The sequence below is a fragment of the Zootermopsis nevadensis genome, unplaced genomic scaffold, assembly GCF_977971745.1.
Source record: "Zootermopsis nevadensis isolate Lab colony 2312 unplaced genomic scaffold, Znev_1.0 Znev_ptg000020l, whole genome shotgun sequence".
Classification (NCBI taxonomy): Eukaryota; Metazoa; Arthropoda; class Insecta; order Blattodea; family Termopsidae; genus Zootermopsis; species Zootermopsis nevadensis.
Genome location: NW_028259152.1, coordinates 2,385,942 through 2,407,694, shown reverse-complemented (window position 1 = coordinate 2,407,694; position 21,753 = coordinate 2,385,942). Strand labels below are relative to the sequence as shown.

General features: G+C 36.6%; 2 protein-coding genes across 8 annotated transcripts in view; one reads left to right on the top strand and one right to left on the bottom strand.

Annotated features, from left to right (window-relative positions):
- The first annotated feature begins 57 nt into the window (after nucleotides 1-57).
- LOC110840526 (uncharacterized) lies at nucleotides 58-2,494 on the top strand. Its single transcript, XM_022085619.2, has 3 exons — nucleotides 58-311; nucleotides 1,127-1,283; nucleotides 2,161-2,494. The coding sequence occupies exons 1-3, from the start codon at nucleotides 198-200 to the stop codon at nucleotides 2,262-2,264; spliced, it is 375 nt and encodes a 124-aa protein (XP_021941311.1). The 5' UTR covers nucleotides 58-197; the 3' UTR covers nucleotides 2,265-2,494.
- The window catches only part of LOC110840522 (PMS1 protein homolog 1), a 104,158-nt gene continuing 84,638 nt past the window's right edge, over nucleotides 2,234-21,753 (bottom strand). For 3 of the 7 annotated variants that reach the window (XM_087352000.1, XM_087351997.1, XM_087351998.1), the window contains 12 exons: nucleotides 13,510-13,630; nucleotides 12,781-12,945; nucleotides 12,121-12,395; nucleotides 9,892-10,017; nucleotides 9,665-9,811; nucleotides 7,689-8,747; nucleotides 7,257-7,401; nucleotides 5,733-6,045; nucleotides 5,296-5,478; nucleotides 4,787-4,914; nucleotides 3,945-4,099; nucleotides 3,095-3,407 (listed from right to left, as the gene is read on the bottom strand). In XM_087352000.1, the coding sequence (XP_087208126.1) occupies nucleotides 3,225-3,407; nucleotides 3,945-4,099; nucleotides 4,787-4,914; nucleotides 5,296-5,478; nucleotides 5,733-6,045; nucleotides 7,257-7,401; nucleotides 7,689-8,747; nucleotides 9,665-9,811; nucleotides 9,892-10,017; nucleotides 12,121-12,395; nucleotides 12,781-12,945; nucleotides 13,510-13,567 (2,937 nt within the window). In that variant the 5' untranslated portion in view covers nucleotides 13,568-13,630 and the 3' untranslated portion in view covers nucleotides 3,095-3,224. Of the gene's footprint in view, nucleotides 2,889-3,094; nucleotides 3,408-3,944; nucleotides 4,100-4,786; nucleotides 4,915-5,295; nucleotides 5,479-5,732; nucleotides 6,046-7,256; nucleotides 7,402-7,688; nucleotides 8,748-9,664; nucleotides 9,812-9,891; nucleotides 10,018-12,120; nucleotides 12,396-12,780; nucleotides 12,946-13,509; nucleotides 13,631-13,732; nucleotides 14,137-21,753 lie in introns of those variants that run through there. The other 4 variants (XM_022085615.2, XM_087351996.1, XM_022085614.2 and 1 more) reach the window with 4 other exon arrangements.

Here is a 21,753-nt window from a genome sequence, read left to right as displayed (position 1 = left end):
AAGGTAGAAGGGAATTTCTACACAGTGTGAAGGGAAATTCTCTCCAGCATGTAACTGGCATTACCTAAAACCAAACATGGAGGTTTATTGTTTATGTTTTCTTATTCGGTGTTGATATATTCTATGTATAATTTTGTGAATGTTTTCTTGTTTATTTTCTTTAATGTGTAGGAATTAATTTGCTTTAAACGCAAGCAATGTCGGAACATGATTTACCTAGTTTAATTGCAAAGCAGCGGCAGTTACTTATAGAAGAATCCATTATATTAGATGTTCTAAAAAAAGTGAGGGATGAGATGCATAAATTACAGGTATATTTGTCAGTCCGTATAACTAACTCATCGTATTTTGTCTTAGAGGGATTGTTCAAGTAAGGGCAGATGTTGTACCCTTGCACGCAAAACAACAGGACGAATATGGAGGTCTGAGTTGCAGTACCATGTAGTCTGGTAGAAGTTTACCAAAGTTTCAGAGGTTCTTAATGCCTCCATCATCAGGCTGATACCTTATCGCCCTGATGGTGAGGTCACCAAGTATCTTTGAATAGTTGGTAAACGGCTACCAGACTACATGGCTGTACAACCCAGAAGAACCTCGAATCATACAAATGACATTATTTTATGTATGAGCAATAAACAGAGATTATACTATCCCAAATCCTCATCCAATAGTGTTTTAAACTATATTCTTTTGGTGTGTTTATCTTGAGTGCTCGTCCTTCAATTCTACAGTTAATTGTAGTCTGCCATGTGCATTAACACATGCGAATATTGGCGGTCACCTAGGGCCTGATTTGGACACTTTCCATGTCTGAACTATGAGTCTTGATCTTTTTCTATCTGTTATTATATTACCACAATTCTGCCTGAACCTAATAGTGCAGCAAGTCAGAACTCATGTGATGTCATAAGTTATTTGAAGCCAGATACTATAAAGAAGTTTATTTGTGACAACTCATTTTTGTTTCTTGCACCAGCCATTCCTGATCAATATTAATTACACTTCACTTTGCTGGCCACTGTTCAATATGCCAGACAATCAAGGATAGTACAGATATGGCTTTTGAGAGAATGGTTTATATATTGACACATGTATCTTTTTCATATGAATATTTCTTTCCTTATAGGTTGAGCAGTTGCAGCTTGACAGCATGATAATGGCAGAAGATGGAAATAAAGAAAGATATTCCAGGAAAAACGTTCCTGCACTGATGACAGACATGGATTCAACAGAGAAAGTAAATCAAGAAAAACTGGATCTGTCTGTTACTTCATCCTTGAAAAGTAAGGAAATATCTGTGCTTCATGATATTTTGCTGTTCAGCAATGCTGAACAGCATAGTTGTTCACTGCAGACATGCAATCTATTTTAAATAGAAATTAAACCTGAAGTGGAAACCAAAAGTGGAATATAAAAAGTTTGAAAATAATTAGCAGCATAAGATAAATCTTGGACATTCAACAACAGGTTGCACACCACTCTCTCATCCTGGAATTTGCAGTTGGATGTGATGTCAAATTTATATTATAACACTTTCTGAAGGAAGCACAATGGCTTAAGAACATACAGTGACTGAATTAAGAATTTATTCTGAATATAAAACTGGTACACATAGAAAGGTATGAATTTAATTTGCTGCATTTGAACTGATTTTCCCCAGAAATCAAACAAATTCTAAATTTGGTTCACGAGTTCCTTTCATCTATGTCAGCAATACATTGGAAGGGAATGTTTTGTCACTACTGCCAAAGTGCCTGTACATCTTAATTTTTCACATCCATTAAGTCAATCTTGATTGTCCTAATAATTCATAACCCAAATAAATCACTATACCAATACAACATTAACTGCAACCAATAAAGAAATGAAATTCCAACTGTTTGACAAAACTGCTGAGACATGTGCCAACTCAGCAGTGTTGCCAGTTGCTGCACAAAAATGTCAGTCCAGTTATATATCATGACCAAACTTGCCAACTCAAAATCTTCTACATCTATGCAATATGTCAACTGAATTGCTGTTGTTCATAGAATGAAGACGAGCATTACCAAGTCGACAGGCCATTCACAAGACTCCAGAAATAAGTGAACTTGTGTATGATGTGTTTGTGTTTGTCATTATGTCACAGCAATACATATGTAACACATTCTTTTGTTACAGAAATGTTGGATGGCCAGTTTCATGCAGAGCAAGAAGAGGAGGAGGAGGAAGAAGAAGAGAATTATACCGAGACTGGCATTCATGACTTTATTTTACCTTTGTAATTTTGTACTTCATAGAAAAAGATAAATGATCACGTAATACAGACATCAACTTAAAATAACAGATAAGGCATGAGCTACAGTAAAGAGACTCTATAATCAAAAGACAATCTGTTATGTGTAGTGCAAACACTTTTACTTGTAAAGGTGATGCATAATGTGTGTACTTGTACAAAGCAAACTACTTCAGAAATATTAAAAAATACCAGAAGGAACATGGTCTGTTCTGCTTACATATTTGTTCATTGAACATGAAACAATCCAAAACCATCATCCATATTTCCCCAAAAAGTGAAGGATTATTTTTTATTACAATGAAGGATACTCCTAAATATTACCATTTATATTTTCCTCATCTGCATTCCTAGAAAAGCCCAATCTGTAAATATATCGCTTGAAAAATCATCTGCATTTCTACAACCCAGTGTTTGTCTTGGCCGCCTCTTTTGGTGGTTGCTTCATCTATTTATAGACATTTGGTAGGACAGGACCCAGAGAGATGAGATCTTGTGTACATGGCATTGAACCTTTCAGTTCCATAACAAGTGAGGAATTTGACTGCTCAAGAGACTATTACCTTCTCAAGAAGGACTATGCTCCATGAACTTCATTTAGCATATAACCATCCTATAAAAGAGTGAAAGAATAATGGATCTAATGTACTGATCATTCTCTTGTAATTGTGTATTATATAAACACTTTAATTACTGAAGTAAACTGTTTTCTGAATATTATCCATTGTCCAAGACTAAATAAAATCAATATAAACGACGACATTTCGTAGATGGGAGTCTATCTCCATCTTCAGGTAAAATCAACAATGCACCGCCATAAACTTTTAGAATTGAAGTTTTATTACTGTAAGTGTATTTACAAACAATAGTAACCTGTTTCCTGCAAATAAATAAAGTGTATATAAAAAATTACAAATACAGGCTCTATTAAAAAGTTCTTACCAACAATTTAATACTCCTGTTTCTCTAATTCTGCTGCTGATAAGTCTCTCAGTATAAAAAAGAATGGTTTCCTATGCAGACAAGTTGTTCCTAAATGGGCGAGGTTTGAATGCCAGTAGCGGATAAGATCTTGCAATGTGTCCCTCTCCATAATTCTAGGGCACTGCCGCACTATGCGAACAGTCTCATCCTGCACACCAACAAAAAATATTAAACACATGTAAACATATCCACATGGTCTCTTAAACATGGTTTCAAACTCATGATTTTTTTATCCATGAAACTTAGTAAATTAAAATACCTTAATTAACTGTAGCCTTCAACTGACCACTGACCCACATACTTAAAAAATATTATTTTATGCCTGAATTGTATTAAGAAGCTCCACATCCTATTCACTTCTGTTCTGTAGCATCCAAAGATTATTAACACTATGCAATTATGATTCATGCTGCTTACAATCAAAGTGTTTTTTTATTATCTTTTAACTTATCAAAATTTGATGCTGCTGATTATGTTGCATGGCAAATACTCAGAACACGATTTGATAATGGACATCACAAAGAATAATTTAGAGCCTTAACTGTCACATTCAAACACATATGCCAGTTTTAATTAAGGCTCTAGAAGTATAGTGAATAATCATCAGTTAAGAACTTTTATGTATTATGTACTGCACAGGATTTTGTTCCTCAAGCAGTGCACTTAATTTAAACAAAATACAAACCCTGATATAACAAATCACCCTCTGTGACCTGCACTTCTCCAAAGAACTGAAGCCATTTTTCTTGATCAACTCCAACACATCCTTCAAGTCATTTATTCCATAAAAACTGATGGTACTTGCTATTTCTGTCAGCATGCAAGATGGTCTTCCTGATCCTGAAAAAATATGTGGTACAGTGGTCCCTCAGCTAACAATAACGGGTTCCGTGAAAACCGTGGTTAACTAAAATTGTTGTTAACACAATACAGGAAATATGAGATAGGAAAAAAATTAAATTGGGGGCATATTGTTAATCTGAAATTTATTGCTAACAGAAACAATAGGAGGCAGATTATAAATTGGAATATTGTTAACCAATGGCATTGTAAAGCAAGGGACCACTATATTTCATTCTAATCAGTGATATCACAGACATACATTTCAAGCACACACTTTGAATTCCAAAAATGTTTTAAGGTCAAATTCATACAATATTTGAGGGCCATTTTTACAATGGCAAGTGTTGCTTTGATCTTACATGTTTACCTGCCTGTCATGTTGGATTCCTTTCGGCTGAAAATTAAGCATTTATCAAAGACTAATGGCACATAATGGCATGACAGTTACTACTGAAAGGTTACAAATGAGTTCAACAAGTGTCATGGGCATACACATATGTGATCCCATAAGCAAAGATGCTTATTCTAGATAAAACTTAAAAAAGAAACATCTTTCATCAACAGACAGAAATTCAGTAACCTCTATATTCCTTCATCCTGCTATCCAATCATCTATGTACATCAACCTACACGTACTGTCTTCCTAACCACTTGATGAATTCTGATTAAATCCATAGCTCTTACCTTCATTTAACTCAATTCTAAAACCATTTTTTGAGATGACATCACAGGAGATAATGACCACACTTTTAATTACATCATATGTTTTGCTTAATGACAGCAAAATTTTCCACAATTCTGGACCCAGAGTGCTGAAGAAAAGAAAAAACTTACATTAGAAAATATTCAATCTTTCTAGTCTTCTTGCCACTATTTTGTTTTCAGCTTCAATACTAATTTTATCTAATTTTTTAACATGCTACCACTATGAAAATTATTATAATACAATAATAATGATAATACTTATATACAAATATATCAAGTTCAGCAATTTCCTGCTATAAAATTTATCCCAAAATAACAACTTACTAAATATATCTTAACAGAAGTATTATTCTAGATGGACAGCATGGTTTTTGAAAGACAGTACATAGCCTGTGATGTAACTGAATTAACCTTTATTGACCACGTATCATGGCTTACAAGCTAGCCATACATTACAGAAGCCCTCTGACGTTTCTTAAGTTAAGTACCTCTCAACAATAGGGATGGCAGAGTCCAGCTTCTTCAGAGGAAGGCTGTGATCCAGCATTAATCTATGATAGACAACTGTTTCTTGCAAGCCCCAGTGTCGCACTACACCTAGTTCATTCTCTTTCTTGTACAACCAAGTCCCACTCGGATGAAGTTGCCCTATTAGAATAGGAACTGTCCCACTGCAGATACAATATGTATTAAGTAAATAAAGAGAAAATATTTTGTATGAAAGCAGTTCATACCTTAGCTGTTTCCTGTACAGAAACATTGTAACAATTCCTATCTTTGTGTAAACTTTCATGACTTCAAATGAAACTGAATTGGTATAAGTTTACTACCCTTATCATGGAGGCAGTAAACTTCAACTGTGCTATATGACACAACTCTCTAAAAGACAGTCATTTTAAAGTTCTATTTTGTTTCCAATACTCACCCTAAGACCGTATGTACTGGAATGCCACTTTCCTTTATTTTCATTAATGATACATCCAGAGCCACCTCTTTTCTGTACGGTCTTTGCCAAATCTTCTTAGTAACATTTTTAGGTGACACACCTTTACTCATGAACCCCTTGATACTGCTCGCCAGTGTTCCACTAATACTGCCAGCATTACCCTTGCCTTTGTTACACGTTTCTTTTGCCAGCTTCTCATACATGATGCGTTCTTCAGCTGAAAGTGACCGCCATCGCTCCACAAGGATCTCAGAAACTTTGGTGAATGCAATACCAGGGAACTCCTGTAAGACTGAAATTGACTGATAGCAGTCAGTTAATTGGACCAAGCATAAGTGAAACAAATTAAAGTTAATTCAAAATCATTATAATCTTAAGTATGTAAGATATGATATACATAGATAAGACATGAATGTGATGATGCTATTGTGGATTCTCAAGTAGAAGTAGGTAGTACTGCCAACATTTTGCAGACCTTTACTGTCTTCACCTTCCAAGCCCAAGACTATGAGTAATATTCGGCTTGTATCCAGTGCCTGCAAGTATGGTCTATAATGACCTTCTTGGCTTCTGCCCACCTAGGCACAATACTCTTGTGGAGAGGGAACAAAGATTACAGAATCTAATATACAGCACAGTTTCTGGTCAGCTGAGGGGACCCACAGCTTAACATGAACTATACTAATGTTCTTTGCACTCCCAAGTTAACTTTTAACAAAGGTAAAGGTTTCAGTCTGTAAGTAGAAAAATCCACATACAGATGTGACCAGGAATCAAATCTAGAACCATCTGAACAAGAGTCCACTGTATGATCCTGAGACTCCCAGAGCACATTTAGTAATATGCTAGTCTTTAAACTAAGTGGGTATAAACACCCCACCAAAAATCCGAGATACAGGACAAACCCTTGCTGCTTGTCTGCAGCTATTTATTCAGTAATTCTATAGAGTGGTCATGTTCTGAGCACTGGTGATTAAAGAACTATAACAAGACCATGAAGTGACTCCATCAAGATAGTTGGCTAGGTGCCCTGTAATGCAATGTAAATCAACTGGACATCAGGCAGATGGCAAGGCAATTGCAGGAGCCTCGGCAAAATTTGTGAAAGCTCATACTAAACAGGTTTTACTAGGCAAGTGGTAATCTTGAAACTGGTGAGGTTTATGGAAGTATCATATATGATATGACAAGTGTATTTTATAGATATCAACAACTTCTATTGGCTCATTAAAATCTTGTGTGGGTATACCATACCAAATCAATCAAATCAAACCTGTAGTATGGGTACCATTACGTGTGGACAAGCAGGCAAACATGACAATATTCATCGGTGCTTTTCAAACTTATTTTTCAAAATGTGGTGAGTCTCAGTATAAGTTGACTGACTTACTGAGTTTCATAGCTTACACTGTATTAATTCACAAGTTAGTCAGAAACTACAAGCAAAAACACACATTCTCAAAGTCAGCTTCTGAACTTGTAACATTCTCAAAGAAATGTTACCTTTGGGACGTTCGTGCCTTGCAAACTTAGTGAAGGCACTTTGCTCCTTACAGCCCATTTGACTGCTCACACTATGGTATGAAGAGTTGAGAATTTCAGCCGACTTTTGAGTGGTAGCTGCTTTTCGTAGCAATACTGAAGAACCCTGCAAAAATCAGGAAAATTACAAATTAAGTCAGTCATAAGAGAAGCAAAGTAGCTGTTACAAGATTTAGCAGAAACATACAAACAAATTACTATATTTATTAACACTTATTTAGATTTTAGTAGTTATCATTAAATGTTCAGCCACTCAATAACTGTGAAATTTCTTAAACGCACTGACAATGAAATTAAAATTTAACTTACTACAGCATACGTTCACACCACCCGCGCAAAAAACACTCATTGAAGGAATAATGAAATATACTAAATTAACCAACAGAATCATACCTGCAACACATTTCCATTTGGTGCCTTCACTTGACCTTTACTCCACTTTTCCATTGCTAAATCAGCAGCTTCCCACATGTCCTCATCCGAAGCTGGCTGAGGAATTCTTGTGACATTTGTAAGATCTGAAACTAAATTGCCCGTTGAACACACCTGCTTATCTGAATCAGTCTTTCCAAAATTTTGGTTCAAAGAACTTCTGTCTTGCAATATTAAAACTGTATTACAGCTGCTTGATGAAAGTTCAATTTGTTTATTTGAATATGAACTAAGATCGCCTCCCTTGGTCACATCTTTAAGATCACTTTGCAGTGGTTTTTCATTAATATTCGCAATGCATGTGTGTGTTTCTTGCATTACACTGCTTACTGAATCAGCCTTGTTTAATGTCTCAGTACTGGAGTTACGACTTCTTACCGCGCCCATACCACATACTACTTCATCTCCGCAATTTGTTAATTTAAAGTCTGCAGCCACTGACGGAGGACCAAAACCACCTTCATACATTCTATTTGAGACCATTTGCAGTTCATTACAATCAAGGTGTGAGATATTTTGTACGCTCTGTTCATCACAGTTTGTTTCAAGCACACTTTCTCTACTGGCAAACCTACTGTCACAGTACTGATTACTGTAAGTACACATATTTTTCGTTACAGTCCATCCTTTACTGGCATTTGTTGTGAACATTTCATCATGAACTACATTTTCAAATATATTGCCATCAACAAATAAGTCTCTTTCTTCATATGAGACATTTTCTATTAATTCAGTTCCTGCTGAATTCTGGAGCCTCTCCCTGACAAAAGCAACATTTTCTTCCTTGCCAACTAAGGCAGTGTCCACTTTCATTCGTTTGCACTCACTCCCTTTCAGTTCTGGACCGACTACTTTCCCTCTACTTGTGCTTGAGTTAGGCTGATTGGTGGACGCTTTAACAGATGCTTGTTCTCCTCCAGTTAATGCTGTTACATCTGGAGCATGTGACGTCTGCTGGACATCTTCTTTGACCCCATAATATGACGAAAGCAAATTCTCAATTTTTGACAGTACTTCATTCTGTACAAAATAAAGGAAAATATTTCGGACGGATTTCCACAACAGACATGGCACACTTATCAACTTAAATAGTTATGTAAACATGAAACATTAACGTGATGAAAGCTACATTACGAGAAATGACGCAGAGATGAGATGCTATCACAGAGTTACTGCACTAAAAGCACAAATATTATGAGTGATAATTTTGTATACTTTAGAATTTAACCTATCCAATGGGTACCGGGGTTCTTTCCCGGGGGTAAAGCACAGCCGGGGCGTGATGCTGACCACTTACCCTCATCTAGTGCCGAGGTCAAGAATAAGTAGGAGCTATACCTCCACTACCCTCCCCCTAAGCGCCTACATGACATATAGTGGGACAGCTTTACTTTTACTTTTTATATCTGGAATAGGTTAAATTCTCATAAATTTTACTATTATCAGGAACTAAGATTTAATGCATAACAGGCATAGGAGAGAAGTTGAATTTGAAAGATGGGATAAAGATTATTAGGCCCTGAACAAGCATCATCGAATTAAGTTAGTTCACACTCGGCACTAAAAAAGTTCTTCTTGCAACAATGAGGAGAGTCCATGATCATATATCTAAGGTTAAAGCTGACCATATGTTTGGATTACAGTGTTACCATATTTACTGCAAGCCAGACACAAAGTTATTAGAAATTCAGTCAACCCCTGAACTAGGCCAACAATGCAAGGTTTCTGCTCTATGAAATGAGTGAATTTACAGAACTCTCAAAATCAAATTGGGAGACCACCAAACCCACTTGGAACATTCACAAATATAAGCATGCATACAGGAACATCAAATGACAAAAAATTGTGTACATAAATCAGTATTCACTAAGGTGCCTAATTCATATTAATAAGCAAACAAGTGCTGTATAAAGGTGGTCATCTATATACATGCATACCTCTTCCTTCAACATCACTCGTGTTTTGTTTGGTTCAAGGTTGGCATCCACTTCTCCAGGGGAAATGACAATGGACACAAGACAGTACGGGTACTTGTGAGTTAGTGGCTGGCCAGAAAAGCACTCAGAAATGTACTTCAGCACCATCTAAGAGCACAACAGAACAGTTGTATTATGTAGGAATTTGAAAGACATGAAGTGTTGATTGAAAGATGATACAGACTTACCTTTTCTAGCTTCTTATATCGCACAGGGCGATTGTTGATGTATAACATCATGCAGTCAACATTTGATAAGCACAGCACTGCCAGATTTTCAGTCTCTCTTCTTGGCACCAGCATGTCAACACTCAACTGGTAACACAAAAACTTGGTCAATATGGTTGAAACTGAAGGGGAGATTTGCAAGACATAAAAGTCATGATGATGATAAAATTACAGTACTGAATATTACATTATTATTATTTCTAGACATTTATCCACACGTTCCAGAACTAGGGTGACATGCATAAAATTTACATTTATAAGCCAGTAATTACAAAACATGGTAACAGTGCAAAACTTTGAGGTAATATGAGATTTGACATTCTCGTGACAGTGAAGATGTTACAGTAGCCTTCTGGGTTGTAATACTGCGTGGAATTATAGGTTTCAGACAAACATACTGCTTCCATCTTCAGCCCTAAAGATTGCAGTATAATCCAGGATACCATCATTAACACTATGAGGTTATATCCAAAACATTTAATTTGTATATTTCTTCACAAAAATAGAATAATACTAATAACAAAACCTAATAATAAGAACATTATATAAAATTTTTACAGTTACAAGCAATAAAAGATGTAACTAAAGTGGAATTTGATCACACAGCCATGTGGACATAAACACAGAACACTAATTAGTGCATACCACTGATATATTATAAACTTACATTACATGAAGGTAACATTAACAGCACACGATTTAAACAACTAGGAATCTGTACATCAGGAAAGCAGACTTTATGACCTGTCTGGCTTGCCTCTCACTTAATTAATTTTGCCATTAGTAATGGTAAGAATGACAGTCTCTCTACATTACTAGACATCAATCACACTCGAATATATTTTTTATAAACTAAAATATAACCAGTACGATTGTGTGCCATCCTATCAGAAGTTCAAATATGCTTATTTATATCATACGAAAAGTTTTGCACTTAACAGTCAGATACAGTAAAGTTCACTAACCTCACCCCATTTCCATTACTAATTTCACACACTTTCATTCCCTATCAGCGGTCTGAAGTTATCCTCCCATTTAGCTTTAACATTCAAATCTCTTAGCAGCATTTGATTGTCGTGTGTTTGAAAATGTTGAAATACAGGTTCTAATTCCTTACAGAATCTATTTTCAATACCATGAACTTCACATTTACAACAGCATCACACTACTAAACCTGAAGGATTAGGTATAATATCCTATCATTAATAAACTCTTCTTCACCACTGTTTGAAGACAACTCTTCACTACAAAGCCAGATCCAAAGCTGTGACCCTGAGTCCCTCTTCCTTCATCAAACAGTTTCCTTTTTCACGCCTCTCAACAAGCTACCGAACCTCCTATATTTCTACTATACCCTAATGTACTTCACTGCCTTCATAACCAATGACCTAGCCCCTGTGTTATGCAAGTCCTTACATTCCAAGAACCAAATCTCATGTCCTTCAGACATCACCTAAGTGATTCCAAGAATCCATCCAATGCCAAAGCCCTTGTAACATTTCAAAACAGAACATTTTATGGTAAAGGGTTATTAGACCCACATCCAACCACCAAGTTGGAGGACCATCCCTTATAGGCCACCTGACATTGCTTACTGAATATATTTGCAGTTATCCTCCACATCTGGAGGCTACCTCCTCCATCTGCAACATAAGAGACTCTCTTAACATGACTTTCTTTCCTCCACATTTTCCAACTAACATTTTGTGTGTATTTCTTTATGCATTCTATACATATCTTCTGCTTATCTCATCCTCCCAGATTTGAAATATTTTATGAAGAGTAATTTATGAGTCTCTCATTATATACTTTCCTCCATCCCCTGTTACTCTCTCTTGAACTCAACCTATGTTCTTCCTTTACGGCAAGAGAGAATCTTAAGTTTTTCAGTAGGAAACATAACATCATTTTCAAGAACTACCATTTGTTGGCTGTCAGTGACTGCTTATTCCACATATTTTCAGTTACTCTATATCTGCAATCTGAGATGTATCATGTCATTGTGACAAGAAATCCATTTAATATGGCTTCCAGGTATTTTAAATTTTGTAAAATTCATGACATATGTACCTTGTCTATGCAGTTAACAAGGACGTTAAAAGGGGACTTGACAAGATTGCCGTTCAAATAAATAACAACATATAATTTAAAAACTGAAAGAGTGTATATCAGCAATATCAGCACACTTGCCTCTGTTTCTCTTAGCAAGAGCTCTTCGAGCTTGCTAGAAACAAAATGCCCAACAATCTGCATCAGTGACTGACACAAAGTTGAGCAAGCAGATTTCTGCCACAGCAGGCACTTATTGTGGCGGAAAGTGACCCTAAGGCCAGGGTGAATAACTGCTAGAGATTTTACTATGTTATCTACTCGCTTCAATTCTTCAGCAGCACGACGGCCTGAATTCAGGTAATTCTTTCTGACTGGAACTTTTCGGAACAACCCAGACACAGTCACCAATGTGCCTGAAATTTGTAATCACAGACAGACTGATAACAGCCTGAACAAAAATTGAACAATCAATCAAGTTAAAGACTAATTAAATAAGGAAATATGGAAGGCATAATTAAACTCAGAAAAGCCAATGTAGTGCATGTATCTTGACAACTATAAGTATAAATCAATTTCATTTAAATATATATGTAATAGGCAGGGGATAATTTCCAACAAAATTTTATGAAAAAAAGTTACATGTGGAATTCTTCATATGTAAGTTTTTGTTTGTTATGAAGTCAAGGATACCATATCCTTCAACATTTAAGTAAAATAAACTTTAACATAGCTTCACACAAGAAGCATACTGTCATTAATCTAAGATCCACACAAATCTTCCAGTTAGATTCTTCTTACCTTTATTCAAATGAGAGGGTTTGGCTGTAACAATGTTTCCACAATCATTTACAGCATATGCCATTGCAAATTCATCTTCACTTGTCCGAGTTGTGACAGTGACATCTGCCACAGAACATATGGCACTTAAGGCCTCACCACGAAAACCGTATGTCTGAAGTTTGTCTAAAACAACACAAATGACAATCCAAATATATCATCTGTAGTGCAATACGGTAAAAAGCTGACATTCCCAGCAATGTTCTAGCTCGTCACTTCACACACACACACACACACACATATATATATATATATATATATATATATGCTCCGTCCTACTTCTTTGCATCCAGACGTTTGTCCATCTATTTTCCAATACAATCTGTTTCTTATTTATTTTAGGTTAGATCTGAATTAGGTGGGATAGAAAGTTGTATCCAATCCATTCAATGGGAAAGATACCCCAACAATAAGTAGGTTTGCTCTTCAGCTTGTCACCACAGAGGAGGCTAACATAAAATACTTTTGGAGCAGATAATAGTTGCATACACCAGATAAGCAACAGCCTGTTGACTGGCTCTGTTGCTTCTTATTACAGCTCCTCTTTCTCCGTACTTCGCCCACAAGGCTAAAGAACTTAGGCCTTACTACAGATATCTGTAATGATGTGCAAGATGGTGAGATGAGAATGCTGAACAGAATGCACATGCGTATAATCTGAGTTTTTGAAACACCATGCATAACACTTACCAAGATCTTCATATCCACATACTTTTGACGTATAACATGGCAGGCACATATTTGGCATGTCTGTTTTTGCAATGCCACAGCCGTCATCCTTAACCTCAATCAGATCCAATCCGTTACCTTCCTGAAACACAGTTGCATTTATGCAAATCTCTTCCATGAATTTAAAATTTTCTTACTTCACATTTTATTGATAATAGTTATGTTTGCAAAATGTCATGCTTACAAGTTTTATATCGATATTTGTAGCTTCAGCATCCAGTGCATTTTCCACCAACTCTTTTACAACACTTGAAACAGAAGTTATTATTTGTGCACATGTTACGAGTTTTGATGTTGATGTAGGAAGTCTTTGCATCGGCATATTTCACAGTTCTAGAAAAACCCAACTGTTTGTATATGAATCATTCTTCCACTTTATATAATTTCTTATTTCGGCGCGTACATTCAATGAGACAATACGTTACCAACCTTTCACATCCAAAATGCCAACGTCTGTTCCGAAGTTGGGTTAATATTCAGGTCACAGATAAACACCGTCCATCCATTCGAAAGGTTGTAGTGATATGCTGCGAGCTTGCATTTGATGCCTGTGTTTTGAGGGTATTTGTTTGTGCTTCTGTCGACAGTTATACTCTCAAACCAATTAATAAAATATTTTGTTTCCATTTTGTTATTACTTTTTGTTTTAATGAATCAATAATTTAATCGAAACATTATAAATAATTAAGTCAAATATTACTGACAATTTCAGTATAAAAGCTAAAGAGCAGCATTACTTACATCTCAACGCTATTGTAAAAATAAAACGTTTACACGTTTTTTCTCAAAATTCAACCCAAATTAGTTTCAAGAACAGCAATTAAAATGTATTATGTTATTTTTTAATCATTAATTATAAATAAGTGGAGAGGGAAGAGACTTGCTTGGAATTCCATGATAGAACTGACAAGTTCCAACAAATTGGATACCAAGATGTACAGATGAAACCTAATGCGTTTCAATTCCTCGAATTCTATTGTGCAAATTAAAAGACTAAAATGATAACTAAAAATAAAAATGTTGTAAAAATTTACCATGGTTGAAATGATTTCCCTCAGGATCTGCTGATGTATTTCTCGGAACATGACTGGGTAACGTACATTAAATAAATGATACTGAAGAAGTGAAACACGCAGGACTTTAGCACGTGCATTCGGACATACAATTATAGTTAGTTACAGGTCGAGAAGCGGCATCCCTGGTACATCATTCAGCAGAGCAACACGTTCTTGACAGAAAAATGAGCCAGGCATACTTAACCATCAAAACGAAACCAAAGTCATGACACCGAGAAAGAACTCGTTACTCTAAAATAACTAAAACTGAGATTACAGTGTGTTATAAGTCTTGATAAAAACATTTTCATCCCTTCTCTCCGTCCCCACACAATAGAAATTGCTAAGTTGAAATGAATGCATTGTAAGATGACGTTGTTGCATTGAAAATACTAGTGATGGAATGTTTTATCCTCTAACAGATCAGCATGTGTGGGGCCCCATTTCAGAAATGTTTACTTCTCCCCGCCACAACCGAATCTCCCCTCCTGTCTAAACCAACCACGAATATGATGTCGTCTGCATTCCACGATACGGTTGATGCCATGTCGTTAATACACGATTCTTTGCGTCATAAAAAGAGTCTTTACTAGTCCCATCTTTTTCACTTGCTTGAAGAAATCGCATTCCGTTCGTCTTTCGTCAGTATTGTTGAATGATTTGGTTTTCTCCGGTCGAATTCCAATGAACAAGAAGGTCGAGTCGCTTTTGCCGAATAAAGAAAAAGGATTTTCCTGTCCATATTATGGATGCTGAGTTGTTTATAATAATGATTCCTTAGAGGCAGACAAAGAATGGCACTACATGAATGAAAACGGTTGAACACAGATAATTAGAAGGGGCTTGTTTAAAACACACGATGTCTGTTGCATCTAAAACTCCCACGGCCCCTATCGTCACGTGTTTGAACTATGAAGGAGGCGCTGATGGTCTTCCGAGGAGAGTGGGAGTTCTGCGCTAGTAGGCGATTGTGTTTTGTCCACTTTTTAAAGCATTTTTCTCCCGTTTTGTCGTAGAAAAACAAGTACGAAACGAATCCGAAAATGATCGAAGAACCAATCAGAACGGAACAACTGAGTCAGCTGCGGTATCCGGAAACAATGTGGACGTCCTGCATTTTTCAAATTACATAAAAATTGTCAAAATCTTGTTTATACGAACACAAATCACATAGGTCTATTTTTTTAAATGTCTGCGTCAACACACACAGTATTGTGGCTTGCATTGAAGATTGATGTTTTGAATATTTTTTTCACTGGAACGAATTTATGTCTAGAACCGGAAAGACAGCGTGGATTGTCTTCTGGTTATTATTAATCATAGCAAGAGAAGGTTGGGTTAGTACTTGGAAGTAGGCCACGACTGGGTCTCATCGATTCAATCCCATACACATAAAGAGAATTTAGACTTGCATCATAGTGAACACAAAACAACGTCCGGACATATTCCTGAGGTAAAATTTATTATTTATTACTTGTGGCTTATTTAACAATGCTGTCAGTAGCTCAGTCCATATAACACTTAATTACAGGACCAATGACTAATGAGTTGTACGATATATGGAAGGAAACGGTTGTGACCTAATTTAAGGTACCATCCCGGCATTTACCTGGAGGGACTAAGGAAAACCAGAACAAAAGAGAAAACCTCATTTAGAATGGCCGGCTTCCAAACCGAGAATTTAACCCGGGACCCACTAGATAGGAAGTGGACCCCAGTGTCGATCTGGAAGTTGTGACGGATAGGAAAATTACAAATTCTGCAAGCTTACTGTAAAAAATTTGAACAGCTGTTAACTGTTCATAGTGAATGGCTTTGTAACTAACACTCTGGTAGTAGAATCAGAAATGGCATGTTTTGCTGGCAACATTTCCAGCAAAACACGCAATTGGAAAAGATCCTAAGTCAGTTCTAAGTACTTATCTGCAGTATAACGCCAAAACATTAGTTGTATATAGTTATTGAAGTAGACCTACAAAAAAAATTAACTAGACCTATTAACAGCTGATTTTTATTTACTACTTTTAAACTCTAATCAGTTGTCTCAAGTTGTTAAGACGCGAATTAAACTGAGCCTGAAGTAAGCCTCCACTCGATTTCTCATGTCATAGTTGTAAATACAATTATAAACGTCTCATTATTAATATTGTCTGAACTCTGCTGCTGGCAGGAGTTTGTATGTTTTTTCGCGTGCGGTATTTTACCTTCAGGGATAGAATCGAACAAGAAAGCTGTCAGTTCAGCCGGTCTTCGTCAAGCATCGAAGAGAAGTGTTGTACGCTACCCCGCGATTTGTGATCTTCAGCTTCCCATCCGAAAGGGCCTGAGGCTCTCTCCCCACGGGTATAAGCGTGACCACTCACCGCCACCCAGTGCTCAGATTCAGAATCCGTGGAGCTTTACCTCCGCTCTCAATATACCCTGTTTTTCATCTAGAAACAAAGCGATCACAGCTGAGCCTTGGAGAGAAAAGTCAGCAACGGAATTAACACTGCCTTGAAAACGTAAACTATCTTGTCTGGGCATTTTTCGGAGGACCTGACTACGAGTCAAAGCGGAAGTTAGACTAGTCGATGCTCGTCTGTTGGACTGTAACACCGTGTTCACTCGTTGGTACATAAACGTGTTTTACAGAAACAGATTCATAGTGTCTCCAACCTCAGGGCTGAAGCCCTGAAGATACAGTCACCACCTTGAAAACACCAAATCTTACATAAGAGAGACTTGATCGGTTGGAACATCTTACAGAGCGAGTTACCACATCCGAGCTATTTTGAATATTACCAAATCAAATCCCGAAATTGACTCTTAAGTTTCCTAGCGTTCTTTGTGAAAAGTACGTAAAATTATGCAGAATTAGATGGAATTCTAAGATGTCTGTCTTATGGGTTGTTGCGCCATGTATTCTGGTAGAAGTTTACCGACGTTTCAGAGGTCCTTGCTGCTCCATCATCATGGTGATAAGTAAGCCGTGCTAGTGGAAAATGCTAGAGTTGTAAGGACCAGACAGTTAATGAAAAACCTAATCCTAATCCTAAATCCTACATAGAGGGAATTCGTTGTTGTTGGTCTACACTATACATTGCAAGTCAAATTTAATTGTGATTCGTATAGGTATCCTTTTACACATGAAATACAAATCAGAGTTTGTGGTTTTCAATAAATTTAATAGTTTAAAATAAAATAATCCCGAAGGGATTTATGGTTTTCTGTGTCTATCAAGGCTAATGCCGAGAGAGTGCCTTGAAATAGACCAATCTTTACCTACTGTCATTTGTCATGATTAGTTCTCATTTGTTAGTCGACGCTCTATTGTATAACCTGTGCAGTAGAAACGGTGTCGTCAGTTAACGCCAATCTACGTTAAAAATAAAAAAATATCTCCACTGTGAAGAGAGATGCACAACCTAAGGGGATTTCCATTATGTTCAGAAATCGCGCGTCAACTTTCACGCGTAGCTCACGACGACGCAAGGAAGAAGGCGCCGTTGGAACGTGCAACTCCGGTCTCTCAGTTTGTGACACATGTAATAAAAATCCGCCAAAGGAGTCTGGAATTAAACTGTGCGACATGTGGGCAGACAAACAACTGGACACGGTAAACTCAAGAGACGTTCTGCATGCTAAGTAGGCTTATTCGTAGCTACAGTCACAGAAAGAGAATTTATTTAAAGAGTTCTAACTTTCGTGGTTTGTACAAAGAAAAAATACTGTATGTAAAACGTTTAATCAAACACTATAAATACTTTATTATATTTACTGTAACTATACCTGAAAGTGTATTACAATTTCCCTCTTACCTGGAGCTTTATAGATGTGTGTGTTTGCTTTTTGTGTCACCCTGTTGGGATAATGGCATGTTCTTCCCATCTACAAAGTGCGAAGAGGGGCAAATTCGCTTGCCAACACTAGTAACGACGTTAGTGCCTTTGACGACATGTGACGGTCAAAGGCCTTGCTTGTGCAGTGGGTTTTCTAGACAGCGCAACCGTGAAGCGTTATCGGTTGGACCAACTTGACGGCAGGAGTGTACGACTCTGCCGTCAAAGTCCTGGTACGCAGAAAACTGTCTGTATTATTAATTTCGGCATGAATAGCGTGCAGTATGGGTTAAACTGCTGAAAGACGGTAGTAGTTCATTGTCTTTTAACAAAACCAATATTTCCACACGTTTTACAAAGAGAGAATTGTCATAGTTATTAAGTGACGTGTGTGTCAAGATTTCTTAAATCTATTGTTTGTTTGTTTTTTAATCTGCGTCAGTGCAGTTGCTTTACGTTTAGTTCTCTTCAGTTAGAAAAGTCCCAACAGTTCGCTTTTAACGTAATTTTCTTGAGATGATAAAGTTGCGTCATATTGTGATAAATATATATTTGTTTAAATCTTGTCAGTCTAATCACAATAAAATTCCTATTAAATATTAAAATATTACAAATATACAAAACGTTCACCCACACAAAATCATGTTAAGCACGACGTACATATACAGAACAACTTCGACTACGATATTAAAAATACAATAAAATCTGGAAGAAAACATCATTTGAAATCTGATAAACATCTGACTAAAAAGTTGCATTTAAGAAAATATATTTAAGTTTATATAATTTTATACACCTGAAGATAGTTCTTTTAGAACTGAAACATGTCGTGTAAAAAGTGATGATCTAATGTAAATCGAACATTTCGATAGAGAACATCATTTAATATATTTTAAATATTTAAATGTTAATTATAGTAATATTTTAATATTTAATAGAAGTTTATTGTGATTAGACTGACAAGATTTAAACAAATGTAATTTTCTTGTAATTTAATGGGGTTCTTATTATTTAAGTATTTCATATTCATTCAGAGCACTGGGCACGTTTTGCTCCACGCGCGGAGCAAAATGTATTTCATATGCGAGTTGCCAGCTTATAGGCAAAATTATACTTTATCACCACCGTAAGCCAGAAGACAGTGTGCAAGACCAGAATTTCCCGCTGATTACCGGCACATGCCATCAAATACCTGTTAAGAAAAAAATTTCCTCCTTTGTTAACACTTTTTGCCTCAGGTCAAGAGGATGATACACTTCAGTGATTCTGTGAATTTAAAAATTTGACATTGTGGATTTTTTGTGATTTGAGAAAATAAGAAGTCTTTCTAAAACATCAAAATATTGTGGTTTATCTCCACGGAATTTTCTGGACCATGGTTCAGCTGAATGTTTTGTTCTCAAGTGTAGCACTGCCTTCAAAAGTTCGCGTGTTCCTTGAAGTGACTGTAGGCAATATGGTTCTAGGGCAGGAAAGTAGTTCACAAGAGCTTTGTACTGTTGCCGCCTCAACCATCTCTTCTCTCTGACCCTATCGAAACATAGCAATTTCCAATCTACATACAATGGCTACATCAAACTTAATAACTAACCTACATCTTGTTGAAGGTTAAGTGTATTTTTTGTGGCGGTAACTATTTTTTATTTAGTTACAATGTTACACGTTCTTATTATTTATTCTATGCCCTAAGACAGAGAAACTTGGATAATCGGACATTATAATATGATGTTACAGATATATATAACAACCAGTCTGATGTTTTCAGGTTTGCTTGCGCTGAAGTAGAAGATATTTAAACAGGCGCGGACCCCGGGGAAAATGCAGCTCGGCTTATATAGGAAGTTAGCAAAGACGCTATGAGAGCAATAATTTCCCGTTAAATTTCACGAACGTTTTTAGTAATTAAATAATAAACCAACCTGATAGGGGAAAAATGTATTACAAGTGTAAAAGTTTTCGGGCAGGATGGGCGGTCGGGCATCTTATTCAGTGTGTAGCCATCAGGAACCACTATTCTGTGAAATAAATTCCTTTCCTTAACTCCCAATATGGCAGTGATAGAACAACCGTTACACATTTTCCATACTCAGACAGGTTCTAAGACAATGCGTACTGAGGCAAGCATATGAAACATTTCTTAAGATTATTGTAAATTGTAACACAGAGTTGCCAAAACGTAACTTCATTTGTTTCACTGTACCGTCAGTAAGGTCAATATTGCTACAGTAAATCCGGGACTATTTACATAATTCCAATATTTTTCCCCCGTCAAGCACTTATATTTGCTCGAAATTTAGCTGACAGGCAATTTTGGCTTGTGTACATTTTGGTTCAGAGCAGTGAAGTGGACAATGGATTTATGAAGATGGCCTGGCCAAGTCTCAGAAAGTGATTATTTTGAAACATCTGTGGCCCACACTTATTTTGAATCTGTAGTAGATGAAGATGCAGCATACATTTCCTAATATGTTCACTTAAGTAGACTCTTTCATAAAAATGATATGAAAGTTGTTCCACTGGAGATTAGCTCAACGTAATGCATTTAAAATTCCTATATTCAAAAAATTAAATATGGTGGCTAAACAACAGGGTTGTTTGAAACCAACCAACATTAAGTGATATTTTTGGTTTCCACGGAAGTAATTATGAAGATCATTGTCTTGTGGGTTGCTGCGTCGTTTAGTCTGGTCAAAGTTTATCGACGTTTCAGAAGTTCTTTCTGTCTGCATCATCAGGGATCATCGACCTAATGGTGGAAGTTGCAATCAAGTCTGAAATGTCGGTAAAATTTTACCAAACAAGGTGCAATAACCCAACTTCTAACCAACATATCAAAGCAAGTTTTAAATATCTTATGTAACTTTATAAATAGTTTATTTTCCTTGTATGCAATAAACAGTCTATAAAAAGCTGTTATACCAAGCGTAAGTCTGTATGCGTCCATAAAACGGCAATAATTTGTGGCCTGCAGTGACCGTGTGCGTCGTACAGTTTGGACTGAGGAAAAAGAATTTTATGATACATAGCCTGTTAACAGACAGCGCTGCAGTCGATCAGGGCGGTCCGGGGAAGAACCCCGGTGCTGTTTTGAGTGCTGGGGCGCCGCCATAACACTCTTTTTGACGGCAGTGTACCCTAACTTAAAGAGATATTGTGCGTCGACTTAAAATATAACGCAGAGAGTATCCTCCTCTAGACAGTTAGAAAAACTCGTTTCTTTAAACCTCGAACTGCGTGTCACACCTTTGCAACTCTTTCATTTTTAAGACTACATCCTTGATCACAGACTTAAAATATACTAAGTAATGGAAACATAAATTGGAGCCGAG

Bases quoted from the DNA above. Each gene is read 5' to 3' on its own strand.
- LOC110840526 (XM_022085619.2), top strand. From the start codon at position 198: ATGTCGGAACATGATTTACCTAGTTTAATTGCAAAGCAGCGGCAGTTA. The intron at 312-1,126 runs GTATATTTGTCA...CTTTCCTTATAG, and splicing joins ATGAGATGCATAAATTACAG to GTTGAGCAGTTGCAGCTTGA. The intron at 1,284-2,160 runs GTAAGGAAATAT...CTTTTGTTACAG, and splicing joins TGTTACTTCATCCTTGAAAA to AAATGTTGGATGGCCAGTTT.